General features: G+C 26.3%; 1 protein-coding gene across 1 annotated transcript; it reads left to right on the plus strand.

Annotated features, from left to right (window-relative positions):
- Positions 1–3666: 3666 nt before the first annotated feature.
- On the plus strand, positions 3667–25022 carry LOC135924047 (E3 ubiquitin-protein ligase rnf8-B-like). The gene is made up of 8 exons (XM_065459094.1): positions 3667–3992; positions 9138–9572; positions 9864–9957; positions 10596–10785; positions 12755–12954; positions 13104–13353; positions 23093–23212; positions 24799–25022. Exons 1-8 carry the CDS (start codon positions 3667–3669, stop codon positions 25020–25022), a joined length of 1839 nt encoding a protein of 612 aa, XP_065315166.1.
- Positions 25023–26528: the final 1506 nt, after the last annotated feature.

Below are 26528 nucleotides of genomic sequence, written 5' to 3' on the forward strand. Positions count from 1 at the left end.
ATATATCTGATTCTTTTAGGCTTCTTTATCTTATTTCTGTGTTGTTTCTTAGCTTAAATGGAAATAAATAAGGAATATATAATATATATTTACATTGATTATGATTAGTATGATTTTTTGATTTTGCCATTTTTAAAATTTAAGGAAAGGATGGTAACGATCTTAAAAGTGTTAAACAGAAAGAATTGGAAATATCAGGAAATTATTTATATAAAATATTAAAGAATTATATTAAAATAATATTACGAAATAAATAAATAATTGATTTTGTTCTATAAGTCATCATTTACCGCCTTGGTCTTGTTGATTTCTACAATCCTTCCAGCTTTTGTTTGTATAGATGGTTTTACAGCTCATAGATATAGTTAATATATGTAATAAATGGAATTAGAAAATAAAATAGACTACATTTTTATATTGGATAATAATTATTAATTAAAATGATGAGTTGTTACCTCTCTCGGGGTTCTTATTTCTTTATGTTATATTTTTCTGTTTATTTTTATATATTTATCAGAGAACTGCAGAAGTACAATTTGCACGGCTCGGATTTGTTTTTTCAAAATATGGCCCGGCCTGGCTTTTTTTTTAAAAAAAAAAATTTTCAGGCCCGGTGCGGATTTTTTCAAAATATATTATATTTATTTTTGATTTCTATAGCTAATAATGGCAATTTCAAATATTTGGTTTTAAAATATACGGCCCGGCCCTAGATCTGGGCCAGGCTTAGGGCCGGGCTTGAAGGTCTCTGATATTAGTAATAGATTAATTCTTTTTCTGCTTGGTTAATTTTTTATTTTATTTTAAATTAACTTATCTCTTTTTATTTAAAATAGGTTTTTCTAATATTTGTGCAAAGCATTTATATATGGGAGGGGGGGGGGGGGATGGGGATAGGAGAATTTTGCATACAAATTTAATCCTTAGTTCCGATTATTCTTACTTCCGATTATTCTTACTTCCGATTATTCTTACTTCCGATTATTATGTATATATAATATTATTCCTTCCAAACAAACTTAATATTATTTCCTATTTTTTTAAAAAATGAATATTTTTTTTTAATATTAATATATAACTTAATAAAAACTTTTAAAAAATAAATAAATAATATTCCGAGAGAGGCAACAACCAAATGATGTTCAAAATATTATAATATATGTTCTAATTTATATATTTTGTATACGCTATATTCCGATGTTTATTTGTAAAAATACATACTATACTATTATTAAAATCATAATGATATAATTGATTTGTATTTTTTTTTTAACAATAAAGTCATTAATTAAAAATAAATGTAAAATATGGCAATAATACTACTAACTCAAAATTTTATTGAATATTGTAAATATCAGAAAAAAGATGCAAAAGTATAGTAGTTCCATATTTTATTATGTATTTGTGACAATTTATATTAAAACTTTATTTCGCATGTTGAAATCACAAAATTACAATCAAAATAAAAATGTGTATATTTATATTTAAAAAAAGACAAGTATATATAGTTTTAAAGTAATTGAAAACATTTGCATAATAACATTAAAATAAAAAAAATTTAAACAAATTTAATTTAATCGCCTGTAACTATTTACACATCTTAACATCTCTCTCTCTGAGTAATTCTTTGCTATTCCAGTTTCTCTCTGTCCTATTCATCATCATCATCTCAACGTCTAATCATATGTCTTTTTGTTCATCTCTTTATTCATTTTTTGTTCGTCTCTTTGTTCGTTATCATTATCATTTGATGAATTATAGTAGAATAATTATAATAAGAATCAAATCGAATGGTCCATAGAATGATAATTGATTTTATTTGTTAATGCGAATTTTTATTAATATTATTTTTATAGCGTTTTTTTTAAATATTTTTTTTTATTTCTATTTTTTTAATGTTTATTATATCGCTTGTTGTTTATAATTTGTTTTTCCAAATAATTTTTGTATTCCTTGACATTCATTACATAGTCTTTGGTCTTTGAAATGACTCGGTAAACGTTTTGCTCTTACAGGTCTTTCATCTCTTTCCCCTCCAAAATTTCTTATCGGTTCGTTCACCGTTACTGTATCGCATGATCTTTTTTTTATTTGGTCTATATGTCTTCTTATTATTTTATAACCAGTGTCTATTCTGTATAATAATTCACTCTCTTTTTCAATGACAATGCCTTTGTCCCATTTGTTTTCGATAAATGTTTTATTTTACTAAGCAAGCCCTCCACAAGAACGCTAGATGGTTAAGGTCTGTTAGATTCAATAAATATTTTTTAAATTAACATTAGTATTAAAAATATTTATGTGAATCATCATTTGAATAAAAAAGTTATTAATAGAACGAGCATTTTGTAAAAAAAATTTCCAAAAAAGTATCTATTTCATCCATACATTTATTTGAAGCATCTGCATGTGGTTGATCGTGCATATTTTCCAAATGGGCAATTTTCTTTTACCAACAGATTTTGTGGCAGATTAATATAAGGCCAATTTAGCTTAAATTTTGGGTGAATTTTTGCTGCCAATATGTTACTGTCATCATACAGTTAAAGAAATCTATATTAAGAAATGATAATTTATTATTAAATAAGTATTCATTCATATAAATCAATCTGCAAAACTTAGCCCTTTCAAATTTAGCAGTCAGGCCTGGCCCATCATCTATATCGTATTTGTGGGCATATCATAAATATTGATAAAATTTAATATTATATTTAGACTTTGAAGTTTGAAATACTAATCCTTGAAGAAGATATTTTGTTCTTACATAAATAGCATTTTGCACTGATCATTGTATAGTTACTTCCATCCGTTTCACATAAAGTAATATACTTACGTAAATTATGAAATGGTAAAAGATTCTCATTTTCATTTATATATGCTGTCACATCAATATTAGATGGATTTTCTTCTAAATCTATAATGGAGGACATTATTAAAACCTAGAATTTATTTATATTATATATAATATAATTAAATAAATAAAACTTGTAGACTCTTAATCTCGTTCTAGATAAAATTTAGGAAATTGTTGAAATATAAAATATGGTGGAATGGAAGTTGATAAAATATAATGTAGATAGATATTTTTTTAAAAATAATATTTTAATTTAATTTTCATAATTTTTATTTTATTTATTGCTTTTTAAGTAAAAAATTAATTTTTAAAAGGATGGGGATCGAATGTTAAAAAAAATGATCTCGATCATGATCCTCAATTTAAGTCAGCATCATAAATCTGGGGAAATTGACAAATTTAGGATCGAATACAAGATCGGCGATCTTTTGATTTGATCCTTTAACAACTCTGATTACTACATAATTTATTTCATATCAAAAAAGCTTCTTTGTAACAATCGATTCATTTGAAAAAAAAAACTTAAAACAAACTTCCAACGATAACATGTTAAATCCCGATGTGGTTGTTGTGTGGTTTAAAAAATATTTAATTCGGTTTTACTCTATTTCAATGAAATTAAAAGAAAAAAAAACAATAATTTGAGATGTTATTTTTGTTACTATAATCAAATTGCTTTATTGACGTATATTCTTTCTTTTTGAAAAAAAATTAAACAAATTCATATGATCTCAGCTTTCGCATAAATATTCCTTATTTTTGTTTTGTCAATCAAAATTATTTACAACAATGATCCACAACGAAGATTCATGATGAGTGTCGATAGTGACGAATATAAACTCAATAACACTGACGTTTGTCAAAAAAAAGATATAGTAGGAGTAGCTTGTAAAAGTTATGCTTCGCAAGGAGTTCAGAATATTGATCAGTGGAAAATGTTATCTGCCGACGCTATGGCTCAAGCTCTTAAGAAGAAAAAACCTCAGGAGGACAAAAGAGAGCCCTTAGTTGAACCTAAAGACAAAAGTGAGACCTCACCTGAGCCTAGCGACAACCGAGAGCTCTCACCTGAGGCAATAGACAAAAGGCAGCTCTTGCCTGAGCCTAAAGACAAAAGAGAACCTTCAGATGAGCCCAAGTTCACAAGGGAGCCATTAGCTAAACCTAAGAAAAAATGGAATAGTTACTGCACAGTATTGTGATATTGTATATTACAAATTGAATGTACTTATTATAAATTTTTATAAGTGTTTTTATCATATTTTTTAGTCACATAAAATTAATGTTAAATAAAAATGTTTGGATAATAATGGCATTTTTTTAAGATATGATTTTGTTTAATTATTGAATTATGTAAATGTTATAAATATAAATTTTTTTAAATAATCAAAAATAGTGTGTTATAATAAGAATTTTATTTAAGGCGACTAGTTTTGTTGAAGATACATGTGTAACAATAAATAAGCTAGTTTCCAGGTACAAGTTACATTTTCCCGAATTAACTAGAGAATCTAAACTTTAAAACACTCAACTGCTATTTCTGATTGACACCTCATCTAAATTAAGGTGAAATGATCTGAATTATCTAATTAGGGGCAAATTATTCACCTGTTATTCTTCGATGGGTTAAATGCTAGTATATATGTTGTATTGGGATCTCTCAATTTTATACCATTTACTGAGGGCCATTTAAAAATCTGTTTCAACCGAATCCTACACTATAAATTTCAGATAATTTTCGCCATAATCTTTTGTGTAAATTTAATTTGCATTTAAAAAAAATCCATATAAAACGTATAAATAGTATTTCAATAGTTCTAAGCAAAATTGTCTGAAATTCATAGCTAAGAGTACTTTGTACCTGTTGGAATACATTTCTAATCATGCCAGATTTTTCAGATTTAAAATACGTTGTCAATAAATGATTTAAAATGGAGAGACCCCCAATACCAATGAATTTATATCCATCTTATGCTTATAATTCTTTTCAATAGAAATATAATATTTTATTATAAAATATTATAAATATGTGAATTAATCTGCAATATTTGTCGAGGATTTCAGGATGTCTCCCTCGACAAATAATGCAGATAGAAATCCTGGAGTTCTTTGTACCAATGTCTACTTTGCAAAAGCTAATTCCGGCTTACTACTGCAATATGATACAATTTTTTATATTTTAACAGGATTTTTATGTAGTTTTACAATTTATATACATCATATAGATTATTATGCGATTAGAAATTGTTAATATTTTATTTAGAAGTCCTGATAAATTTAGGAAATCTTAGACTTTTTTCAAAAAACTTTAAGATTTATTTAAGAAAAATATATATATTTTATTTATCAATATAATCATTTCTTCATTTATATGAATATATTTTAATATGCTATAGTAAAATGTAGGAAGAATGTATATATTTTTTTTAATACATAAATAAAGGGAACAATAAATAAATAAATAGAAGAAGTTTAAATCGAGAAGGTACTCTAGGAAAAATAAAATATAATGTTGGAAGAAAAGCTTAGATAGTTAGAGCGAATAATGGCGGTAGCAAGCTTTTGTCGGACCCTCTCCCTAATTATCGATATAAATATCCTTTAAATTATGATCCTGTTATTAGCATATGAGAAAAAAGATTACAGAAAGGCGATTTCATTAAAAGTTTAAAAATAAAAGATATCGTTTATATTTGAATCATTTTTTTAACTGCATGTTCATATTTGCTTATATTTAAGCTTCAAATTTGGGGGCGGGGGAGGGGATGTTTGAGGGTCATAGCTTAACCCTAACCTTATTTTAATAATAATTATCATATCAAAAATAAATTTTTATAAAAGTATACTAACCCCTCAATTTTATACAAAAACACTTCAAAAAAATTTAAAACTAGATTTTTAAAATTTGGTTCAAAACTCTATGCGGAATGTATATCATAATGCGATTAGCTAAACTAGGTCCCATCCGTTATTGAAAAATTTTTTACAATTTTATTAATAATGATATAAAAATATTGTAGATCGTTAAATACGTATATATAATTCAAAAGATATATGAAATAAAAAAAAAAATATAAATATAATACATTGTAAATATGGATACTTTTTTAACAATAAAAACACTAATATGCTCTGCATTTTCATTTTTTTTTCTGATTGTTGTTCGATTTATGTTCCAAGTCTTGCAGGCAAGGCCCATATTTTATTTTATAATTATTACCTAATTCTTCTCCTTGTTTGTTCGTGATATTTAATTTTATAAAATAATTCCTTAAGACAAAGTTATTTTAGCTTACAAATGATATAAATTATGAAGATTTGATTTAAATAAGATAAATAAATATAAATCTCAGAGATTTGCAGGCCCAGCCCTAATCCCGGTTTGGGTCATGGGCCGGGCCGAATATTTTCAAAATAAATATTTTAATTTTCCATTATTAATATAATATATTTTTAAAAAAATCCGGGCCGGAAAATATTTTAAAAATGGGAAATATCAAGATATTACTATAAAAAATTTTAAAAAGGCTATAACACACTATAATAGTTAAATATAAATAAATAATAAAACTTTAAGATGAAATGATCCACAAGGTATTTTCAGAAACATTATTCATAATCGAATTATTCTTGACCCTTAATAATGCATTTAAAATAAGCAGACCAGGCAATTCATTTTTAGCTAAACCTTTAAAAAATAAATCATTAATATTATTATAAGTTAATATTTTTATACTGATGTTCCTGTGTTTCGGTCGCATTTTTCATATCACCATTTATTTTTAAATTTTTGAAGGTAGCATCCTCCCTAAATGGGATGCAAATATTATCATTGTTAAAAAAATTTATAATATAAATATTAAATATTATAAATCGCTCTGATGGTCTATCCTTATATCAGCTGCTTGATTAATTATTATTCTATCAATTTATGACAGAGAGATGTCTGTCTCCAATAAAAATATAATATGAAAAAAATAATGGTTTTAAATTCTAGAACATTTTAATATACACATCGGTTTATAAATAATAATAATCAATATTCTATAAATGCAGAGAATTAAATATCTACTGCCACTACAGGAGATATTCTAGTTAAATGACAGATTATAATGTGCCGTGAAATATTTATAAAAAGTTTAGTATGATTCTCTGGTTGTTATGATAAAATGTTATAATGTATAAATCATTAATATACCTCAACCGACAAACATCAAAATGGCGAAAGAACCCATATGTTAAAATCATTATTTAATACGTAGTCTTTATTCATTCTATCGTATACGCGAGTTTCATGGATAACGCATTTTTGATACCTTTATTCAAGGATGGTAAAGGGTTGATATTAAACAATCAAACAGATGTATAATGATAAAAATATGAGCACCATTTATTTTTTTTAACTATTTTTTATAGATAATAATTGGAGAATCAATTTCTGATACATATTCTACCCGAGAAAATATAATTCATATTAGTTTAGATAATAATGGCGACAATAACAAATGGCTATTAAATTTAAATTTTGAAGTAATAATATATATATATATATATATTGTAATAGTTTGGTTTATTTTAAATACAAAATATTGTATTCTATGAATAGTCATGAATAACTATCCTAAGGCTGAATTTATCGTTTGGCAGAGTTTTTTTTTAAAGCTAAAAAGATAGTCTCCGTCTCCTCCGAAGTGGAAAACCTAAAAATTTGTAAAGTATTCTCGGAGCTAGACAAATATTGGCCAAGAGTGAGTTAGCTAATCAAGAGCTAAGAGAATAATATTAAATCAAGAAAGGCATGAAGAATAGAGAAATATGTTAAGTTAAGTTCCTTAACAACAAGAATTCAACTCTACCCCTTTATATTTTTAATGAAAAAAATTCCGGCAATGTGTTATTTCTTTAAAATTAAAATTTGATCTTACCGGTGTTGTATTCCTGCATGTTTGTAATGACTATCTTATGAATTGTAGATAATCTTGCCATTAAAACCTTAAGATTTATAATTCATATAGGAAATTTATGGAAAAACGAATATAAATTATATTAGGTTCAAAATTTCGTGGTGAAATTGTCTGAAATGTATAGGGTAGGTATTTCAAACAAGATAGAATACATTTCCTGTAAAATCAAATTTTTAAATTTAAAAAAAAAATAGCGCTCAAAAAAATAATTTAAAGTGGGAAAAATAACACATCGCCGGAAAAAACATATTGAGGAGACTGGAGTAAGGTAAACCTTGGCAACTCGCTTTATCTCATTTTAAAATTAAATAGACTAGAATGTTTAAATTTTATCATAATATAACTTTTATTAGTATGCATCTACATGCTATAAAATTTGAAATAATTATTAAAATCTTATTTAAGAAATAAAATTTTGATGTCAAATTCAAATTTTTTTCAGAGTTTTCATTTTTAATAAATCATTAATATTTAAATTAAATTTTATAGCAAGGTTTTAGCCCTCTCTTATACCTTGATAAAGTTTTATGAATATTTATCTTGTTTGATTATTTCAATCATTAAGTAGCTGGGCTTTATTAAACCTTACACATCAACTATGACAGTTAATATGAAAAAATATATTTCAAAATCTTAGAAAGAAATTTTATGGCTGTGTATGATTGGTATTTAGGATATATACTAAGATATCCTAATATTTCCTTAAGATCCTATTTTTATATGTATAAAATGTTTATTAAATTAACCAAAATTAAGCTTCAATTTTTATATATAAGCTTCAATTTAAAAGTATCATGATATTTTGAACAATAAAATAATAAAATTATTCTACGTTCATTATTAAAAAAAAGCATTTTAATTCATTATGTCCTAAAAAACATATGGCTTAGGAAAGTGGTTTGCCTACTCCGTTATTGGAGCTTGTTAGGCAAAATTTCAACTTTTACAAAAAATAAAATTTTAAAAATATGATTATATTCTCAAAAGTATTTTCAAGGCATCTTTATAGAGTATTGATATTAGCCGAATTTGCAAAAAATCGGCTTGACTAGCGTCGTCTCCCCTACACTTAAAATATATTTTTTTTGAATTAAAATAATATAAAATAAAAATAATTTTTCAATTGTATTAATTATTATTTATTTTACTAGGGCATAAATGGTGTATATTTAAATAAATTGAAAATTACGCCTTTTCAATCTTATGAATTAAAGAATAGAGACTTAATTTATTTCTCTAAGCCCTTCCTTTACAGGTAAATTTTATCTCATTGTGATGCTGGTGACAACTTGCTTATTTTATTATTTTTTAAAATATAGATTTACCACTGATCCGTTCAAATTTGCATTAGCTTTAGAAGGATCCCTCGATGAATCTTCCCCTAAATTTGACATGGATGATTATATAAAAAATATAAAGTCTGATGAAATACAAGTACAAGAGCAAGCAAAATCGATGTCAACATCGTCAAAATCAGAGAAACATTTACTCAATGAATCAAATGCCGATGAAAATTTCCCGGTAACCAAAAAAATTAAGTTAATGAAAGATCCCCAAGTATCCATAAATGACTCCCAATCTGGTAAAAATTGTCAAGAATCTAGCACTGAAGACAGCAAATTCGATAAAATAACCATAATCCCTGACGATTGTTTGAAAAGATACATTAAATCTCATCCTATTCTGATACGTTCGGATCAAGCTCAAACAGTAATCAAAAGTCTGACCGATTCTGCCCAAAATATTCAACCTAAGTCAATTTTATTAGAAAAGCTTTCCTGCTGCGTCCAAGCTCGCCTTAAATTTTGTAATTAATTTTCAGAAATGCAGCTGAGGTATTTTAGTATTTTTTTAAATGATAGATTTTGAATGGAATAATCAAGTGTATATTCATTCTTTTGGTTTAAAAATGACATTCTTTTCAGACAGTTAGTAAAAATTCTAAAAAAGAAAAAGATTAAGGTCGAACTTGGACACATTTTTCATTTTTATAACTTAATCATTTGTCTTGAAGAATATAATTAGTTTTCATTTACCCAATTAAGCTCACCAGCCAATTTAGTCGGTCTATTGAAATCTGAACTATTGGCCAAGGATGAGCTGATAACTATCATGGCAAAGACATTTAATCTCAGAAAAGTTATATTATTTTTTGAAATAATAAATTATTTGATATTTTATAAGCAAACTGAATTGTATACTAAAGAATAGGATTAATTATATTTCAAATATACATTTTAACAGTTTAAGACTAAACAATCTACTTTTTAAAAGAACTTTAGGAATCGAGTTATAATGTCAAATTAAAATATATAACAAAAATTGAATGAATGACTACTATAATAGATATAGTATATTAATGCTATCGGCAAAGTGTTTAACAAGACAATCCATGTATTGCCCTGATTATTATTTTTAGTGTACAAATTTAAAATTACTTCAAAGCCAAGTTGCCTTAAATTTATAGGATAACTCGATTATTACCACATATACTAGAACACATTTCCGAGAAAATCGAATTTTAAAATTATAAAAAAACGCTCCCAACTAATTATTTTTGGCCATTTTTCAAATTTAAAATATTTAGGTTTAGCGCCCTTTTTTTATATTCAAAAAATCTGATATGGCCAGAAATGTTTTTCAACATGTGTAAAGGGAAATACTTACCCTATAAATTTCAGACAATTTTAGAGATATATTACACATATTGTCTGGTTACTCACATTACTGCTAACATAAATATGCCAATTTTAAAAATAAAATTGAACACGTATTAGGAAATAATGGAGAAGGAAAAGTTAGAATGGGAAATGAAAAATAAAAAGAACTACGAAATGCTTCTTGAAGCCAAGGAGATCCAAATTACCAATCTAACTACAAAATTGACGATGAATCAGAAGGATGAAATTGTGACGAAAGGAGAATTGGGTGGGATAACCGAGATGTTGCCCCAATCAAAGAATTTAGGTTTGAAAATTAAAGAACATTTTTTATAATTCATCGGGGAAATAAGGGAATTTCATTTTAGAAGGGATTATATTTTGAAGGAGCGCCATTCATTACCTTCTTCTAAAGATAAAGAATAAGGGTAACGCATTTGTTTTTTTTTAAGTTTAGGCGAAAAACGTTATACTCGTTACTTTATATTTTTTCTTAAAAAATATCAACAAAAAGAAAATATTTTATTGTACTATAAAATTACTTTATTTATTTTTTAATTCTCAATATAAATAATTTAAGTCGAGTTTTAATTCATATCAACTTCATTTTTATTTTGAATTCTCGTTGTTAAATTTACAGTTAAATTAATATTTAATCAAAATTCAAAGTAAATGTTAATAATTATATTATGATTCTATTTTTTATTTTAAGAATATTACGTCCATATTACATACTTCTTCAGCTTAAGAAGATTTAACCCTACCCTTGCCCCAATTTGAAACATATTTTACACCAATAAAGAAAATTAAGGGTACCAAGTCTATACTTTGTAAAGTAAATTATGTCAACGCAAATATTTCAGCCTCAATGTCCAACAGTTCAAACTTAAAAAAGCATTTGAAGGTAAAAAGATGAATATATCATTATTTTAAATATGACTTTAAGAATAGAATAATATTCTTTCATAATATTTTGAAAAGCATAATCATGAAATTAAAATATAAGCAATTAAATTATACTATAGTATAAAGTTGGGAACCTATTAATTTGTGTCTCACTCTCACGATAACTATCAAAATAAAGATAATTCTTTAAATATTTTTATCCCGAAAATTTTATTTATTAAATATAATACAACTCTCCTATCCTCTTCGCCAATTGAACGTGTGTTTAAAACGGCGAAAGCTGTGTTGAGCACTAAGAGCTCTTTCTTATTTGTCTGATCAAAATTTTGAAAATCAACTGTTGCTAAAAAAATAAATAAAAAATTGTTACATAAAGATGTTATATTACATTATATTATTTTTGTATAATTTTATTTATATTATAATAATATATATGAAAATATTTTTTTTTTATAAATAGATCTTATCTTATTGTATAGTTATTTTCTTATATATAATATATTGTTGGAAAAAAACAAATATTTTATATAATATTTAATCTTTTTAAGTAACAAATAGCCCGTTACTTTATTGATTAGTCGGTAACGCGCGTTTTTTTTGGAAAAGGTCGAGTAACGGTAACGCGTTCCTTTTTTCAGATGTAACGAGTAAAGGTAATGCGTTTCTTTCTCGTAACGTTAACAGCACTATTTATATGTGTATTTTTTTAAATTTTTTATTATCGCACTATTTTTTCTGGAACCTTGTTTGGTTGGCCATTTTGGTCATATACCAAACAGAGACCGATTTATGAGCAGCCATTCAACCAGGAGTAATATGGATCCGGGGCTGGTTCGGACCTAGTTTAAAAAATTGTTTTGATTAAGTTCCTGATATCCAAATTTCCTCTAAATAGAGTTTAAAATGCCTGAACCCGAATTTTTATGTCAGTCAAATCTCGTATCACTGGTATATTTATTAAGAACTCAAAGGTTCGTGGTCAGTTTGATAAAATCAGAATATTAAAATGGAAAAAAATGAGGGAAATATGTCTCTAAGGTCCCAGCTCCTACAGAGAATATTGATGTCTTTTCCCCCAATGTTCCCTTTTTTTGCCCGAAGGGTTTTTCTGGGGGTATTTTTACTAATTTTATATTTTCTGAGGTTATTTTTATTCTTTGAATATTTTTTTCCGATTTTTTTCCCCAAGTATTTATCATCCTATTACTGAAGAGAATCATTTTATCACTTCAATTTAATTCCGAAAGTCCTCAAATCTATTTTTGATCATTTTATATGAAATAAAAATGTCCAAATTAAATTGTATACTTTTTTTAAAAAATAATTGCTAAACATGTATTTATATATATTTTTTTACTAAACTAAACAAGAGAGCCAAAAAATGGAAGAGCTTGTAGGCAACAAGATTCAGCTCGAGATAGACCCGGAAGAAAGGGAAGAATATCTTAAAAATTTTGAAACATCGATGAATGCCGAGGCGGTAGTTCAAAAGGAGGAGATGCGCGAAAAAATTAGGAATGTGATTGAAAACGATTTTCAATGCGTAATCTGCAAAGAAACTATAATCATGGTAGAAATAAAATATATAAACATCAATTTTTTTATCTAACAAATAGGTTTTATGAAGGTGTAAAAATAATAATAAATATATATTTTGAAATTCTTTACCTTAAACTATATTTTCAATTATAATGGTAAAATATATTTTTTTTAAAAAAGGCAACAGCGATGAATTGTTCTCATACATTCTGCAATGTATGCCTAGATACCTGGCTTAGAACCAAAAAAGAATGCCCAGTGTGCAGAGAAGGTTTCTCTTACAAATGCAGTGTCCTGGTATTAGATAATTTCCTGGATAACTTGGGGGAAGATATGTTTGGGGAAGGATGGAAGGATAAAAGAAATTCACTCAAAATATTGCATGAACAGAAGGCAATGGATATCAATGACACCGGATCTGTCATGAGAGGTAAAAAAATTTTTTAATGGTTATAATATTCAATTTATAATATGTCAATTTGCTATAAAATATGAAATATATACTAACTCTACTCAAAATACGACGACCTTAATTTTTTGGGGCATCTTGGTTGAAATTTAAACAAAATATATAAATTCACAAATTTTTTCCCAAATTATATTTAATTCATATATACCATAGTCCGCATTCTTTATCTTTATCTCACCAATTAGAAAAGTTTTATAGTACATAGTGCAGTAATTTTATTACAAGGTTATGAACCACATTTAATCGGGTGGCCTTTCCCAATTGTTATTTTATTTTCCGAATCCTTTGAAATTACACTATTATGGGTAATTGAGACGAAGATAGTTAGCCGCTCTACACTGGTTCCTTGCTAAGTATTCTACATCTCCGATATAATCTGACATTGGAGCATTCTTACCATGTTTCATTTTTTTAAAGCCAACTTCCGCGTCAATAAAACTAGGCAGGCTTTCCACATTTACATTTAATAAGTCATTCATGTAGTTTTGCCATAATAATTTTATCTTACTTTCATCGATCTCTATATTTTTCATAAAAAAATAGACTCATGTTACTTATTTTTTTACCTGCTTAAAGGCCTTTAAAAATGTACCATCTGATATTCGAAGCTCACATTCTCCTGCCATTTTAGTCTTTTCATAATTATGCCTTTAATTGGTTTTGTCTTTTAGTTTAGTAGATTCGACCTATATATCATAGAAGCATTTTATTCTCCCTGTAGAACCCCTAATAACTTAGCCCTATTTCTCTCTAAATTGTAAACAATCATTAAAAGTATTATTTCTCATATTTACTTAATTTTTTACAATTGTTAGCTAATTCATAAAAACTTTTCTCTTCCCATGTAAACTATTGTAAAACTACGATTTGTATTGTTCGCCACCCTTCTTATTCTCCATATTTTTATACCAGATTTAAAATAAGATAGTGTGCGACTAATAATGCAGAGGCTTAATTTATGCTGGGAAATGCTACCCTCATCAGAAAATATTTTATTATTTTTGACACATTTCTAAGCCTACCAGAATGGAATCAACTGCACTTGACAAACCTTCCTAATTTTAAAAGTTATTAAGTGTTCTTTACTTTTCTTAGATATTGTATTGCATAGTATGAATTTTACCAAGTTTTAAATTCTAATATTCACATTTCCCCTCTTACGAAGGCTTAAGCGATATCCTATATGAATACATTGACACCTTTCAGCTATCTAATGCGTGACGCGTTAACTCCTTTTCTAAGAAAGTTTATTAGGTGGAATTACATTTACTTCGGAAAGCTGATATCAAAGGGTTTTCCTATTTCTACCTATTTGTGGAGATAGGTCATACTAAGATTAGAGATCTATAAATTTTGGCCTGGCCTTACCCTACCTAAACGGGCTCGGCCTATTTTAAAAATTAATTTCGGACTAAACTGGATTGGGCCTAATATTTTTTTTAAATAATTCTGGTCGGACACCGGTCTTAAATTTTTAAATATGATATTATTCAATTTTGTGAAATATAAAAATATTTTAAAATTATAGAGTCCAACTCCAGACTCCCTGATTCGACTCTTGCTAAAATAATTAATATAGTTCCATGCTATTCTTATCATTTTTTGTACCAGACCCGTTTTATCGTGCTTCCTTGGATACCAACATATATCAAGTTCAAGCTTGATTAAAATCTTATATTCCTGGTACCCTTTCGGAAAATTAAATTTTGAGCTATTTTTTCCCTTTCTTTTTAAATAATCTATTCAACGCCTGCTCTTTCCTCTTTATTTCTTGTCTTATTTCTTTTTACCACTCTATCAATATTATAATACATATAATAATTAGAAGCCTATCACCGTTTTTCTAAACAAAATATGAAAATAATGAAATATGAATTATACAAAATAGTTAATTCTTTTATAAAAGAGTAGAATAAAAAATATGAATATGTATGTTGAGGAAGGGGGGGGGGGTGTTAAACTAATCTTAAATTATAAAATCATAAAGAATGCCTTTTTAATTTTCTTGTAAGGGTTCATCATGCCGGACCATATTTTAGTATGGAATACTTACTCTGTGAATATTAGACAATATTGAGCCGTGAACTTTAAAACCAGGATAAATTTATGTAAATTTATATGTAAATTTTTTTGTAAAAATTAAAAAGAAATTAACTAACACACGTTATAAATGTTTATGCCATAACCTCTGTTTATAAAGCATAGCTATGAATTTTGTAAACCTCGACTACATATACAAAACCTTTCGCAAAATAAATATTTATATGTATTAGAAAGAGAAGTGTGCCTTAGATTAGCGAATTTTTAATTGTTCGATATTTTATAAAAATAATGATAGGTGGGTGGGGGGGGGCGTGGATTTTTTTAGAAAAAAAAATTTCTAACTTATTAAGTTCTTTGAATTTAAAAATTTAATAAAATTAATGAAATTTCAGGTAAATTTGCAAATTTTAGTAAAATTCAAGAAATTTTAGAAAAATAAACAAAATTCACCCATTCACTATTTTTATGAATCATATTCGTAACTTAAGATTTATTGTGTAGTAATTATTATATATGAATATGAAGATTTTATTTTATGACATATGATTCTCTTGCGCTGATTTATTTATATATTTTTTAGAGAGGAAATCGTCACTATTTCCTGAACCTTAACTGAATTTAAACCGTCTAAATAATTATCATCCTAACTTTAAGAGAAACTGTTGGTATATCGGTTTGAGCTTTTCGATATTTTTTTAAAAGATTATTTATCCTTCAATTTTGTTTGGTCAGTATGAGCAATCATTTAAGTATTTTATTCTCCTTATATATTTAATTTGACAGAAATAATGAATCCTGGAATACTTCACATTAATATTTATTACGAAGCGTATTTGACAAATATCCAAAATTGTATATTTAGACGCCATAATTTATTTTTATTAAAAATATATTTTACAATAAAAAGATTATTTCTATTATCATTATTTTCTGAATTAGAACACATTGCTCTTAAAATTACTAATGAATAGTCAAAACGTAGGTAATTTTTTATCACTTTGAGACCACCCATACGGTCATATGAGAGATATTCCAGGGAATAACCCATCGGAGAAAAGAAAATTGCCGAATATGACAAAATGGCCTGAAAAAAATATCATTTCATAAGAAAATGTCTTATTAAGTTCGATACCTTTGCATTTAAATAAAATACAAAAATAATATGGTCAGAACCGCTGTTAAAATGTTCACATTTTTTCCGAACCTATAAATCCCTTAAAAAAATTATATTATATATTTTTAAGAATACTATATTATTCGGTTATAATAATTAATATAGATTGATTATATTTTGTGACACTTGATACTCATGTGACTACTATATTTACTTATTAAAGAGGTAAACTAAAGAATCTAATCGAATAGTTAAACTAATTTTAACCTATAATTATTTAACCGAAAACAGAACTGTTTTAATAAATGTTATCCAAACTTGAGGCCCTATAAAAAAAGTCGGCTTATCAGTTTGCAAATTATAATATTTTTTAAAAGATTATTATAAATCAATTATGATTTGTCAGCTTGTGTCATCATTCTAACTATTTCTAAATTTAGCATTTTAAGGGTGCCAGCTTTTCTAGTCACCGTATAGTATTTTCAACATAAAAATTTTCTTTCCCCTTATACCTACAATTTTTACTGAATACAATCGTGAAAATAAATATGACGTCAATATTTTTTGGAAAATAATTATTATGTAAGATTTAATTTTTTTGGAGAAAGACACCAATATTTTTGTTATCTCAATAATTAAATTTCCCAGTTAAATAAGGATTTAATTGGCAATATTCTAAAATTTAAAGGAAACCAAGATTCTTTTTTTCAAGGTAATAAAATAGTATTTCTCAAATTAAATCTATATTTTACCATAATTTAAATTATACAAAATAAAAAATTATAAAATATGTTGTGGAAACCTTCGGCAAACATTCCCAATTTAAATGATTTAATTAGCTATCTGAACAAATAATTGTTAATTGCGCCATGTTGAAAAATTTGACTCCTACCGATACGCGTCTTAAACTCATTTTTCAATCCGTATCTCTAATCCTACTGATTATAAGCATAATAGGTAATGGGACAGGATTATATGTTGCCATGAAAGACAAACATTTATACATTACAGTGCAATTAAGCTGAGCATTTTATGCAGTTAATATCGTAAATGGCTTCTTTATGCTTCTCTATCCTATCTTGGATATCATGGCAGAATATCATATGACTAATTTTTGGTTAAGGAGACCTTGGAATGAATATCTGTCAAGTTATCATCTTCCTTTGGCTAAAACATTTGTCAATTTTTCTTTCATGATATACCTTTTGTTTGCTTTATCGCAGATGATTGCCACAGTGCATCCTCATTTATATAGGAAATATATTACTGTATTTAGAATGAGAATATTTTTGTGCGTAAGTTTTTTTTATATCATGCGGTGGTTCATACCTTCGGGATGGTGGTTTGATAATATTAAACTCAATTATATATGCGAGCCCGATAATTTTACAATCTATAATAGGCAATTTGCATTTTACTCCCCCGTCGCTAAAAAGCGCTGGATTATATATGGATTTTTTCGGGAGTTTTTCACAAAATTTTTGCCCGTTTGCACTATATTAATTTTTAACTATTATTCCCTCAAAGGTCAAAAGTCTTTATTAAATTGGAGAATGAAACACATGACTAAACAGGTTTATCTTCCTATCGCATCAAATGCATCCAGAGGGGTAGCAAATAACGGGATAAAAAATGATAATATTATTCAAAAAGAGGAACCATCAAAGGTTTCTGAAATTATGGAATCAGTAGCCGATTCTAGTAACATTAAAGGTAATAAGATGATTACTATAAACAGTCTAATCAATACACATTTGGTTTACAATCTAAACATGAAAGCAAATATGCAGAGCAAACCTACCAACAGTTTGGATAAGAGACGCAAGGAATACAACATAGGCCTTAGCATGCTATTTATCTTGTTGGTAGAATTTATAATTTTTTTGCTACCCGTTTCGATCTATATCATGACCGTAGACTTTTACGATCATTTTCTATCAACCATCGATTTTGATATCGCTTTCGCTACCTGCACACTCCTAGAGTATATGTACATAACTTTAACCTTCTACCTCAATGTAATTATAAATCCGAATTATAGAAAAAAAGTGTCTAAAGTTATCAAACTTTCTATATTGTATAAATATTCTCGTAAACTTATTGACAATGTGTTAAAAAACATCAAAAAATTTATCCCCAATAATAAGATTTTGCCATGAACTTACTCCTTATTTATACATCATATTACCATTATATCAAAATTGTTAAAATTATTATTATAGATAATACATTTAATGTTGTATTAATATGAAATTATTGTCTAATGTGATTGTTAATGTCTATAATTAAAATAAATAGCTTATGACATAATATTAATTGATTTAAAAAAAAAATAAGATTAACAAGTATCAATGATAAATAATACAGGATGGGGGTTACAGATATTTTTTAAAAAGCTATAAGATATTGTAAATAAAAAAAATAGTTATTAAATTCATCTTTCTAAAATCAAGGGATTATGTTAAAAATTACCTTTCCCAAAACATAGCTAGTTCACATTATTTTTATGACGATTTTAAAAAAGGAAATTATCAATGAAGTGAGGCTTTAATTTAGAAAATTAAATATATAAAATTACCTATACTTTGAATCTACTCTTTAATTAATAATTTACCATATACTATATATTTTTGCGCATATTTAAAATAATTTAATACGTTCTAATTCTACATTTTTATAAAGTATTATTAATTTATAGAATTTTTAAGAAACTGAATAAAATGGTCATCCTCAACATAAGAGAAGGAATATTTGCCAGGTCCTTATCTCATTTTATTTTTGAGTTAAGTGGGTTTCATCTAAAGGTATACGATGCTAATATATTTTTTTCCTTCATCTATTTATAAAATAAGGGTTTGAATAAAATTCTAAAAAGGCTTTCTTATGCTTTTTATCTAATTGAACATGAAGAGGGGATGGACGTAGTTAGAGTTACAGAGTTTCTGTAAAAAAAATTCCTATTAATAAAAAATCTTAGTAGAACTGGAATTTAGAACTTCTTCTAGTTCTACATCATTATCTTATTTAAACAATTACATATTTTTCACTTTGGTAAAATGATCGTTTTAAAAAATCAATTGGAATTAAACGGACAATATGTTAACTTTTTCTCTAACCCGGGCTACATTTAATATTTAAATAAATAAATTATGGATTTAATTTGACATTATATGATATTTAATTTTTTGGGGGAACCACATCAATATAATTGTCGTCAAAATAATTAAATTTTCTCTTTTGAATGAAAATTTGATTGGCAATATGTTAAAACTTAAAAGAAACTAAGATTTTTTTTCAAGGTAATAATTATTTCAAATTAGACTTATATTTTACCATAATTTTAATTATATAAAATAAATAATACCAAAAAAAACAATTAAACAATATGTTGTGGATTATTCCAACAAGCATGCCCAACCTGAATGATTTAATTAGCTATCAGAACAAATTTTATAATGCGTTGAAAAAGGAGAATAGCGTAATTAATTACGGCACCTGGAAAAATTTGACTCTACCTATGCGCGTTTTAAATTTATTGTTCAATACATTATAATCATAATAGGTAATAGGACAAGACTATATAATGCTTGCGATGAAAGACAAACCTTCATTTAATTCTGTACAATTGAGTCGAGCATTCTATGCAGTTAACATGGTAAATTGTTTCTTTATGTTTTTATATCCTATATTGGATACCGTGTCATCATGTGGCTACTTTTTGGTTATAGAGACCTATGAAGGAAATCTATCAAGTTATCATTTTCCTTTGGCCAAAACTTTGTCAATCTATATTTTATGATATGCCTTTTATTAACTTTATCGCAGATGGCAATCTTGCATTCACATTTATACAACCGTCATCACTGGTTTATTCCTCTTTTTACGTTAAAGTTAATAAATTTAATGAATTATATTTTTGATATTTAAGTCACAACCTTAATGAAACATCTAAAACTTCGTATTTATAAGTTGCAAAAGTATACTCTATTTATAAAGTAGTCTATTGTGAGATAAATTGAGAGACCAACTTCTTGGGGTCGATAGATAGGATAAATTAATATTTGAAAAAAGTTATCAAATTGGTCGTTGTTTAATAAATGGCTCAAGTATATCGTAATTAACCTGGGTTTTACTGATCTATTACTGATAAGCCAGCGGGTGATTTGATGTCAAAAATGACCGAATCTTAAATGAGTAAGTGATATCTGATATATAATACCTATCAACAACTGATGTATCTAATATTCCCTTACTATTATTAAAAATGAGGCCAAAGATTCACATTATTTACTAATAAGGTAGATAGATTTCTTATATTTGAATCTAAACTTTAAAATCGTTTTTTTAATTAAGGTATTCAACAATAAAAACTTCCGTTCTCCTTATAAATGTAATTTGGCCCAAGACAATCTTGAAAATAAATATGACATTCAACAGCATTTTTTTTGTAAAATTATTTATTATACGGAAATTTAATTTTTTGGAACGACACCAATATATTATTGTTATCTCAAAAAATTTTCCATTTTGAATGAGATTTTAATTTAAATATAAAATGTAAAGGAACTAAGATTTTTTTTTCAAGGGAATAACCGATTCAAATTAAATTAATATTTTATTTTACTATAATTTAATTATATATATAATACCAAAATACAATTAAACAATATATTATGGAAATTTCCAGCAAAAATGATTTAATTATCTAGAACAAATTTCACAATGACGAAAAAAAGAAAATATTATTAATTGTGTCATGGTGGGGAAATTTTTAACTCATATTGACATGCATCTAAATTATTTTTCAATATATATCCCCTATCTTGCTTATAATAAGCAAAATAGAAAATGGGACAGGAAATATATTGCGGATACACCTTTATACTTTAAAATGATACAATTGAATAGCATTCTATGTAACTAACAGTGTTAATTGCATCTTTTGCTCCTCTATACCTATCTTGGATATCGTGACAGTAATATTTAATCAGTATTCACATTTTTCGAATCTTTAATCTTAGAAACCCTAGGTGGCAGAATATCAATTAGGTACTTTTGATTGAATAGACCTTGGAAAGAATCCTTTATCCAAAACTTTTGCAAATGATTTTTTTATACCATTCACTTTATTGTAGATGATGAACACTATGCACCCACATTTATAATAGTCGCTATACTATGAGCAGAAATCTGCAAAGTGTGTTAATTTTATAAAAAATTTCGCCGATTTGGCCGGGCAATCCGTACATGAACAATTTTTTGATTTGGATGAAAATAAATTAAAATATGCCTATTTTTTTTCTATTGTAAAAACTGTCTAACCTAAAATACTGAATTTATATATGATATTAAATAGAGATAAGGCCTTAATAGACATTGGGAAAAAATATAGTTATAGATTAATTAAAAATTTGATGGCCGAAAATTTGTACAACAGGATTTAACAGACCAATAGTAATTTTTCGTAAAATTTTAACGGGTCGGGAAATTAGGAAAAGTAATTTTGGGATTTTAACCGGCGGTCTATGGAAACGAGCTGGGCTTTGCAGATCTCTAAGTGAGAATATTGTAATGCTTAAGCATATTTCTTGCCTCATGATGTAGTTTATGTCTTCGGGATATTTATCATATTAAGCTCAACTCGATTATATAGGCGAACTCGATAATTTCCGAATCTATATTTGGTAATTCGCTATTTACCCTATCACCAAAAAGTTCTTGATTATATATGGATAGAATGCCATAACTAAATCTTAAAGTTTGTGGAAGTTTTAAATGTATAAATTAATGTGATAATCGTTTTTAACTAAAACATGCTCCACACCTTTTAATTTTAAGATTATTTTGCTATTGTGAAGAATGATAAAGGTTTGTATGTTTTTTATATGCTAAAAGAATTGTAGGTAGAGAACGGAGAGCATGCGAGCCTTAAAAACAAACATCAATAAAATAAAAACTACTTGAATAAAATCTCATTTTATTCCATATTAATTTTTGCAAAAATAAATTTTGGGAAAGTAGGGCTACACCCTGGGAGAGATGAGCTTCCCATGAGGAGCTTTTGAGCTGCAAAAATATTATGTATATTATTGCAACTACTTTATTGATAAAAATGAACCATAAGGGAAAATAATCATAAAAAATCAGTGAAATTTGTTGACAATTTAAACAAATATAGGATCCATGTGCTCAAAATGAGCACTTACGTGAGACAAAGACCCACAAAATTTTAGAGGCATTTATTAGATAGTGGTATAATTTAGCTTCTTGTTCTTTCTTGAATATTTATCTTGATCAAAATCTTGTTTCATATCTTGATTTATATTTATTTTTTTACTGTTGCATAACCTACGTTTGTTTTCTTCATAAAGGCTAGCAAGAATGAATTTTTATTAAATATATTAATAATTTCACCATTTTTATTTTTTTTCTAATATAATTACTTATTCAAAAATTATGTGTCATTAGAAATGAAAGGTTTTCTTTTATTGAGATTTAGTAATATAATATTATATATAATATAATCTACACTTAATAATATAGCAGAAAGAAATGACGATGTAATAACTATAGACGATTTAGAGAACGATAGCTATATATTTAATCCCGAAATTGACAATGGCAGTCCTAGTACATCTCAATGGGCATCCAGTGACATGGAAGGTTTGAAAAATAAAAGTTTATTTTGGTTAGTTAAGTTGTGCAAAAAGATTAGAACAAACATTTTCAAAATTTATTTATTTAATAGAATGCCTCCTGAATGATAATATATAATGGTATCTAATCTAAGTCAATTGTATATCTTACCAATGTTAAAGTATTAATTCAATTAATTCGTTGCGCAAAAATGGATATATAAACTTGTTTACTTGTTCACTCAATAAATAGGAAAAATTACCTGTATGTCCCTTATTATGGTTTAGGCAGAAGGCGTTTCTAAGAAATTGGGAGGGATATATATCCCTCAATAATAAAACACACAATAAAATGATTCATTATTGGTTGTTAAATAATGTTTTTTTAATGTAGGGGAGATCAGGACTAGTTGGCATAAATGTCTTGTTAAATTGTCGGATTTTATTTTACAACAAATAATGATTAGAAGTTCAAATTTAGTTCTATAATAGAATTCTATAATATGGAATATTGAGGCATTAAATATTTTATATTCCTGAGCTATTTATTAAAAAAAATTTTCATAAAATATGTATTTGGGTCAAAAGGAAAAGATTTATACATAACGATATTAAAGATTGTATTAAAATATGGGAATTTTAAAAATAATAAAATTGACATTATTGGGAAAGTTTTAATCATCATATCATGTTTAAATATATTTTTAGAAGTGGTATTATTAAAGGGCTAAGAGAATCAGTACGATCAATTAAATTGTGTGATTTATAAATTATAATATATTTATTTAGATAATTTAGAATTAATATTTATTTGTTACTTATATTAAATTAATTATTATGATGATGCAATAGATTTAGGATTGAGTAAAAGTTATTTTTAATTTTGCACATTTTTTAAATAATTCAAATAAATTTCATATTTTATCATTTTTATATTAATTATTTATATATGTATATATGTGATATAAAATTATGTCAATAAAATATTGAGCGCGAATAAAAATATTAGCCATTTTCTAGGAGACCTAATAAATCACTTGATTATACGAGCCCCTGGTTTGAGGCTTGTTGGAAAAAAATCTAAAATATTTTAAAAAATTTATCAAAAAATTATATATAATGTTAGGTAGGTACAATAATTTGACTTGTCTTAGTACTTAGATTATTTTTTAAATATAATAAGACAATTGAAAAAGTTGATTTCCCTGGACTTTACATTAAAGTTGGGTTTGTAAAAGTCCATTTAATGAATTTTTATAAAACTAATTATGATAAATTGAACCACTCAATAGTATTTTTTATTGTAATCTATATGTTAGATATATGTATATATATGTTTTTGCAATAATATTAAAATAAATGTGCTTCTATGTACATGATTCTAATAAATTGCATGCAGAAGGGTTTGAAACTGTTATAAAATATTCAACCCGAACCCATTTTTTTTGCAACCTCAACTATAAACTCGATTTTTATCTCAAGCCCAAAAATTCGCTACTCTGTTAGCTTTTTGGGAAGAACCAGCCCTGTCTTACGACATAGAAAGTCCATGAAAATAAATATAATCATTTCAAAATTTAGATATACATCCTTTCTTTGCTACCAATTTCTCAGATTTCGGCACTCGAACTTCTATATCATCCACTCCATCGGTCACATCGCTTACATTCACCCCATCAGTCCCATCTATTGCAGCGGCTTCATCAATAATATCTACATCAATATCATCAATGACATCGAACATATCTATAGCATGGACTTCATCTATTCAATCTTCATCAATCCCAGTGTGTATAAGATTTAATCTATTTTCTTCGGATAGCGATAGTGATACTTAAATAACAATTTTTAAATCTTTTTTTTCAAAACTACAGCCAATTAAATCAACACCTTGAAAAATTTAACGTTATATTTTAATGTTCATATTATATTTATTATGTATAAAAATGTTAAATATTTTCGTATAATTTTAATGTTTTTTATTTATTATTTTACAAGAATTAGAAATTTTTTTCCCCCTTTTTATACAATTAAATAAATCTTTGAATTTTTAATTATTTAAGAACAGTGTTGCATACTTTGATAGAGTTAAGTCAATTAATATGCTATTAAAAAATGCAACGAATAACGGTACCACTTTAATATTATAATTAATTCTTCTACTGAAACAAATGTTATAAGGAAGTTAAATTGCTCAAATTTCAGTATAAAATTGGAAGCAATATATTTCTTAATCTTAATATTGTAATATAATTAAATATGAAATTTAATGATAAAAAAACCAAATAATTTAAAAATTTTATATATCATTCACATGGGGTTAGAGATTCAATAATTTTTATTTAGAAACTATAAAATATTTAATAAAGATTTTAGAGAATATAAAATAAAATAATAAAAATTATTACTTATCAAAATTGATAATAATTTTGTTCATTATAAAATATCATGTAAGCTTTATTCAATATATTAATATAACAACATTTTAATATCATTTAGAGTGCACATTCTTTAAGAATAATAGGGATTTCAATAAGTTGTATGTTATTTTGTTTTTGAAAAGTAACGGGAATAAGTTACTTTTTGCAAATAACGAGTAATAATAAGACATATAAAAATATTGGAAATTAAATAGGGCATCAGATTGTAGAGCAATATGATGACCTATAGATCTCACGTCGAACTTTTATTTTGGAAAACACATCAGAGGATCACTGGATACAATAGATTGTTTACAGTGGAGACTTTTTATGAACTCCAAGCTCTCAGGTCCCAAAGATTAATTAACAATATGTTTGATTTTTTTATTTATTAATTCATAATCCACGTTAGGACCCGAAATAAAAAACAGAGAAAAACGATTTAAACTGGATTTAACCAAAAAATCTTATGACTTTAAGAATTAATATTCTTTCCTTCCATTATTCAAAATTTGAAGAGACACCACTAATCATAGAGTTAGCTGTGGGCAGAGGTCATAAGCCTAGAGAAATGGTAATTATAAGGATGAGGACCATCGATACTGTGGACTTTTAATAAACATTAAAAGTATATGCATAAATGGAGAGGGGGGGGGTTGGAGAGATTACGTCTCTATTTTCCAGGAAGCAAGGTTAGGTTACTGAGGAGAGTAGAAGTAGAGAATAAAAAAATATTTTCTAGATCTGGGCCGTGGCTTAAAGATTACTTTATCTCAAAAAGACGTTGATTGAATACAAGTTGGTAAATAAATAATAATGTCGCATTCAACGATGTCATTTGTAGGACTAATCATTTCCAAAGTTATAAGAAGCTCTAAGTTAGAATTTAAAATTGCTTAGAGTCATTCACTTATAATCTAATTT

This window comes from Gordionus sp. m RMFG-2023, chromosome 2 (genome assembly GCF_954871325.1).
Source record: "Gordionus sp. m RMFG-2023 chromosome 2, tfGorSpeb1-WG-v2, whole genome shotgun sequence".
Lineage (NCBI taxonomy): Eukaryota > Metazoa > Nematomorpha > Gordioida > Chordodea > Parachordodidae > Gordionus > Gordionus sp. m RMFG-2023.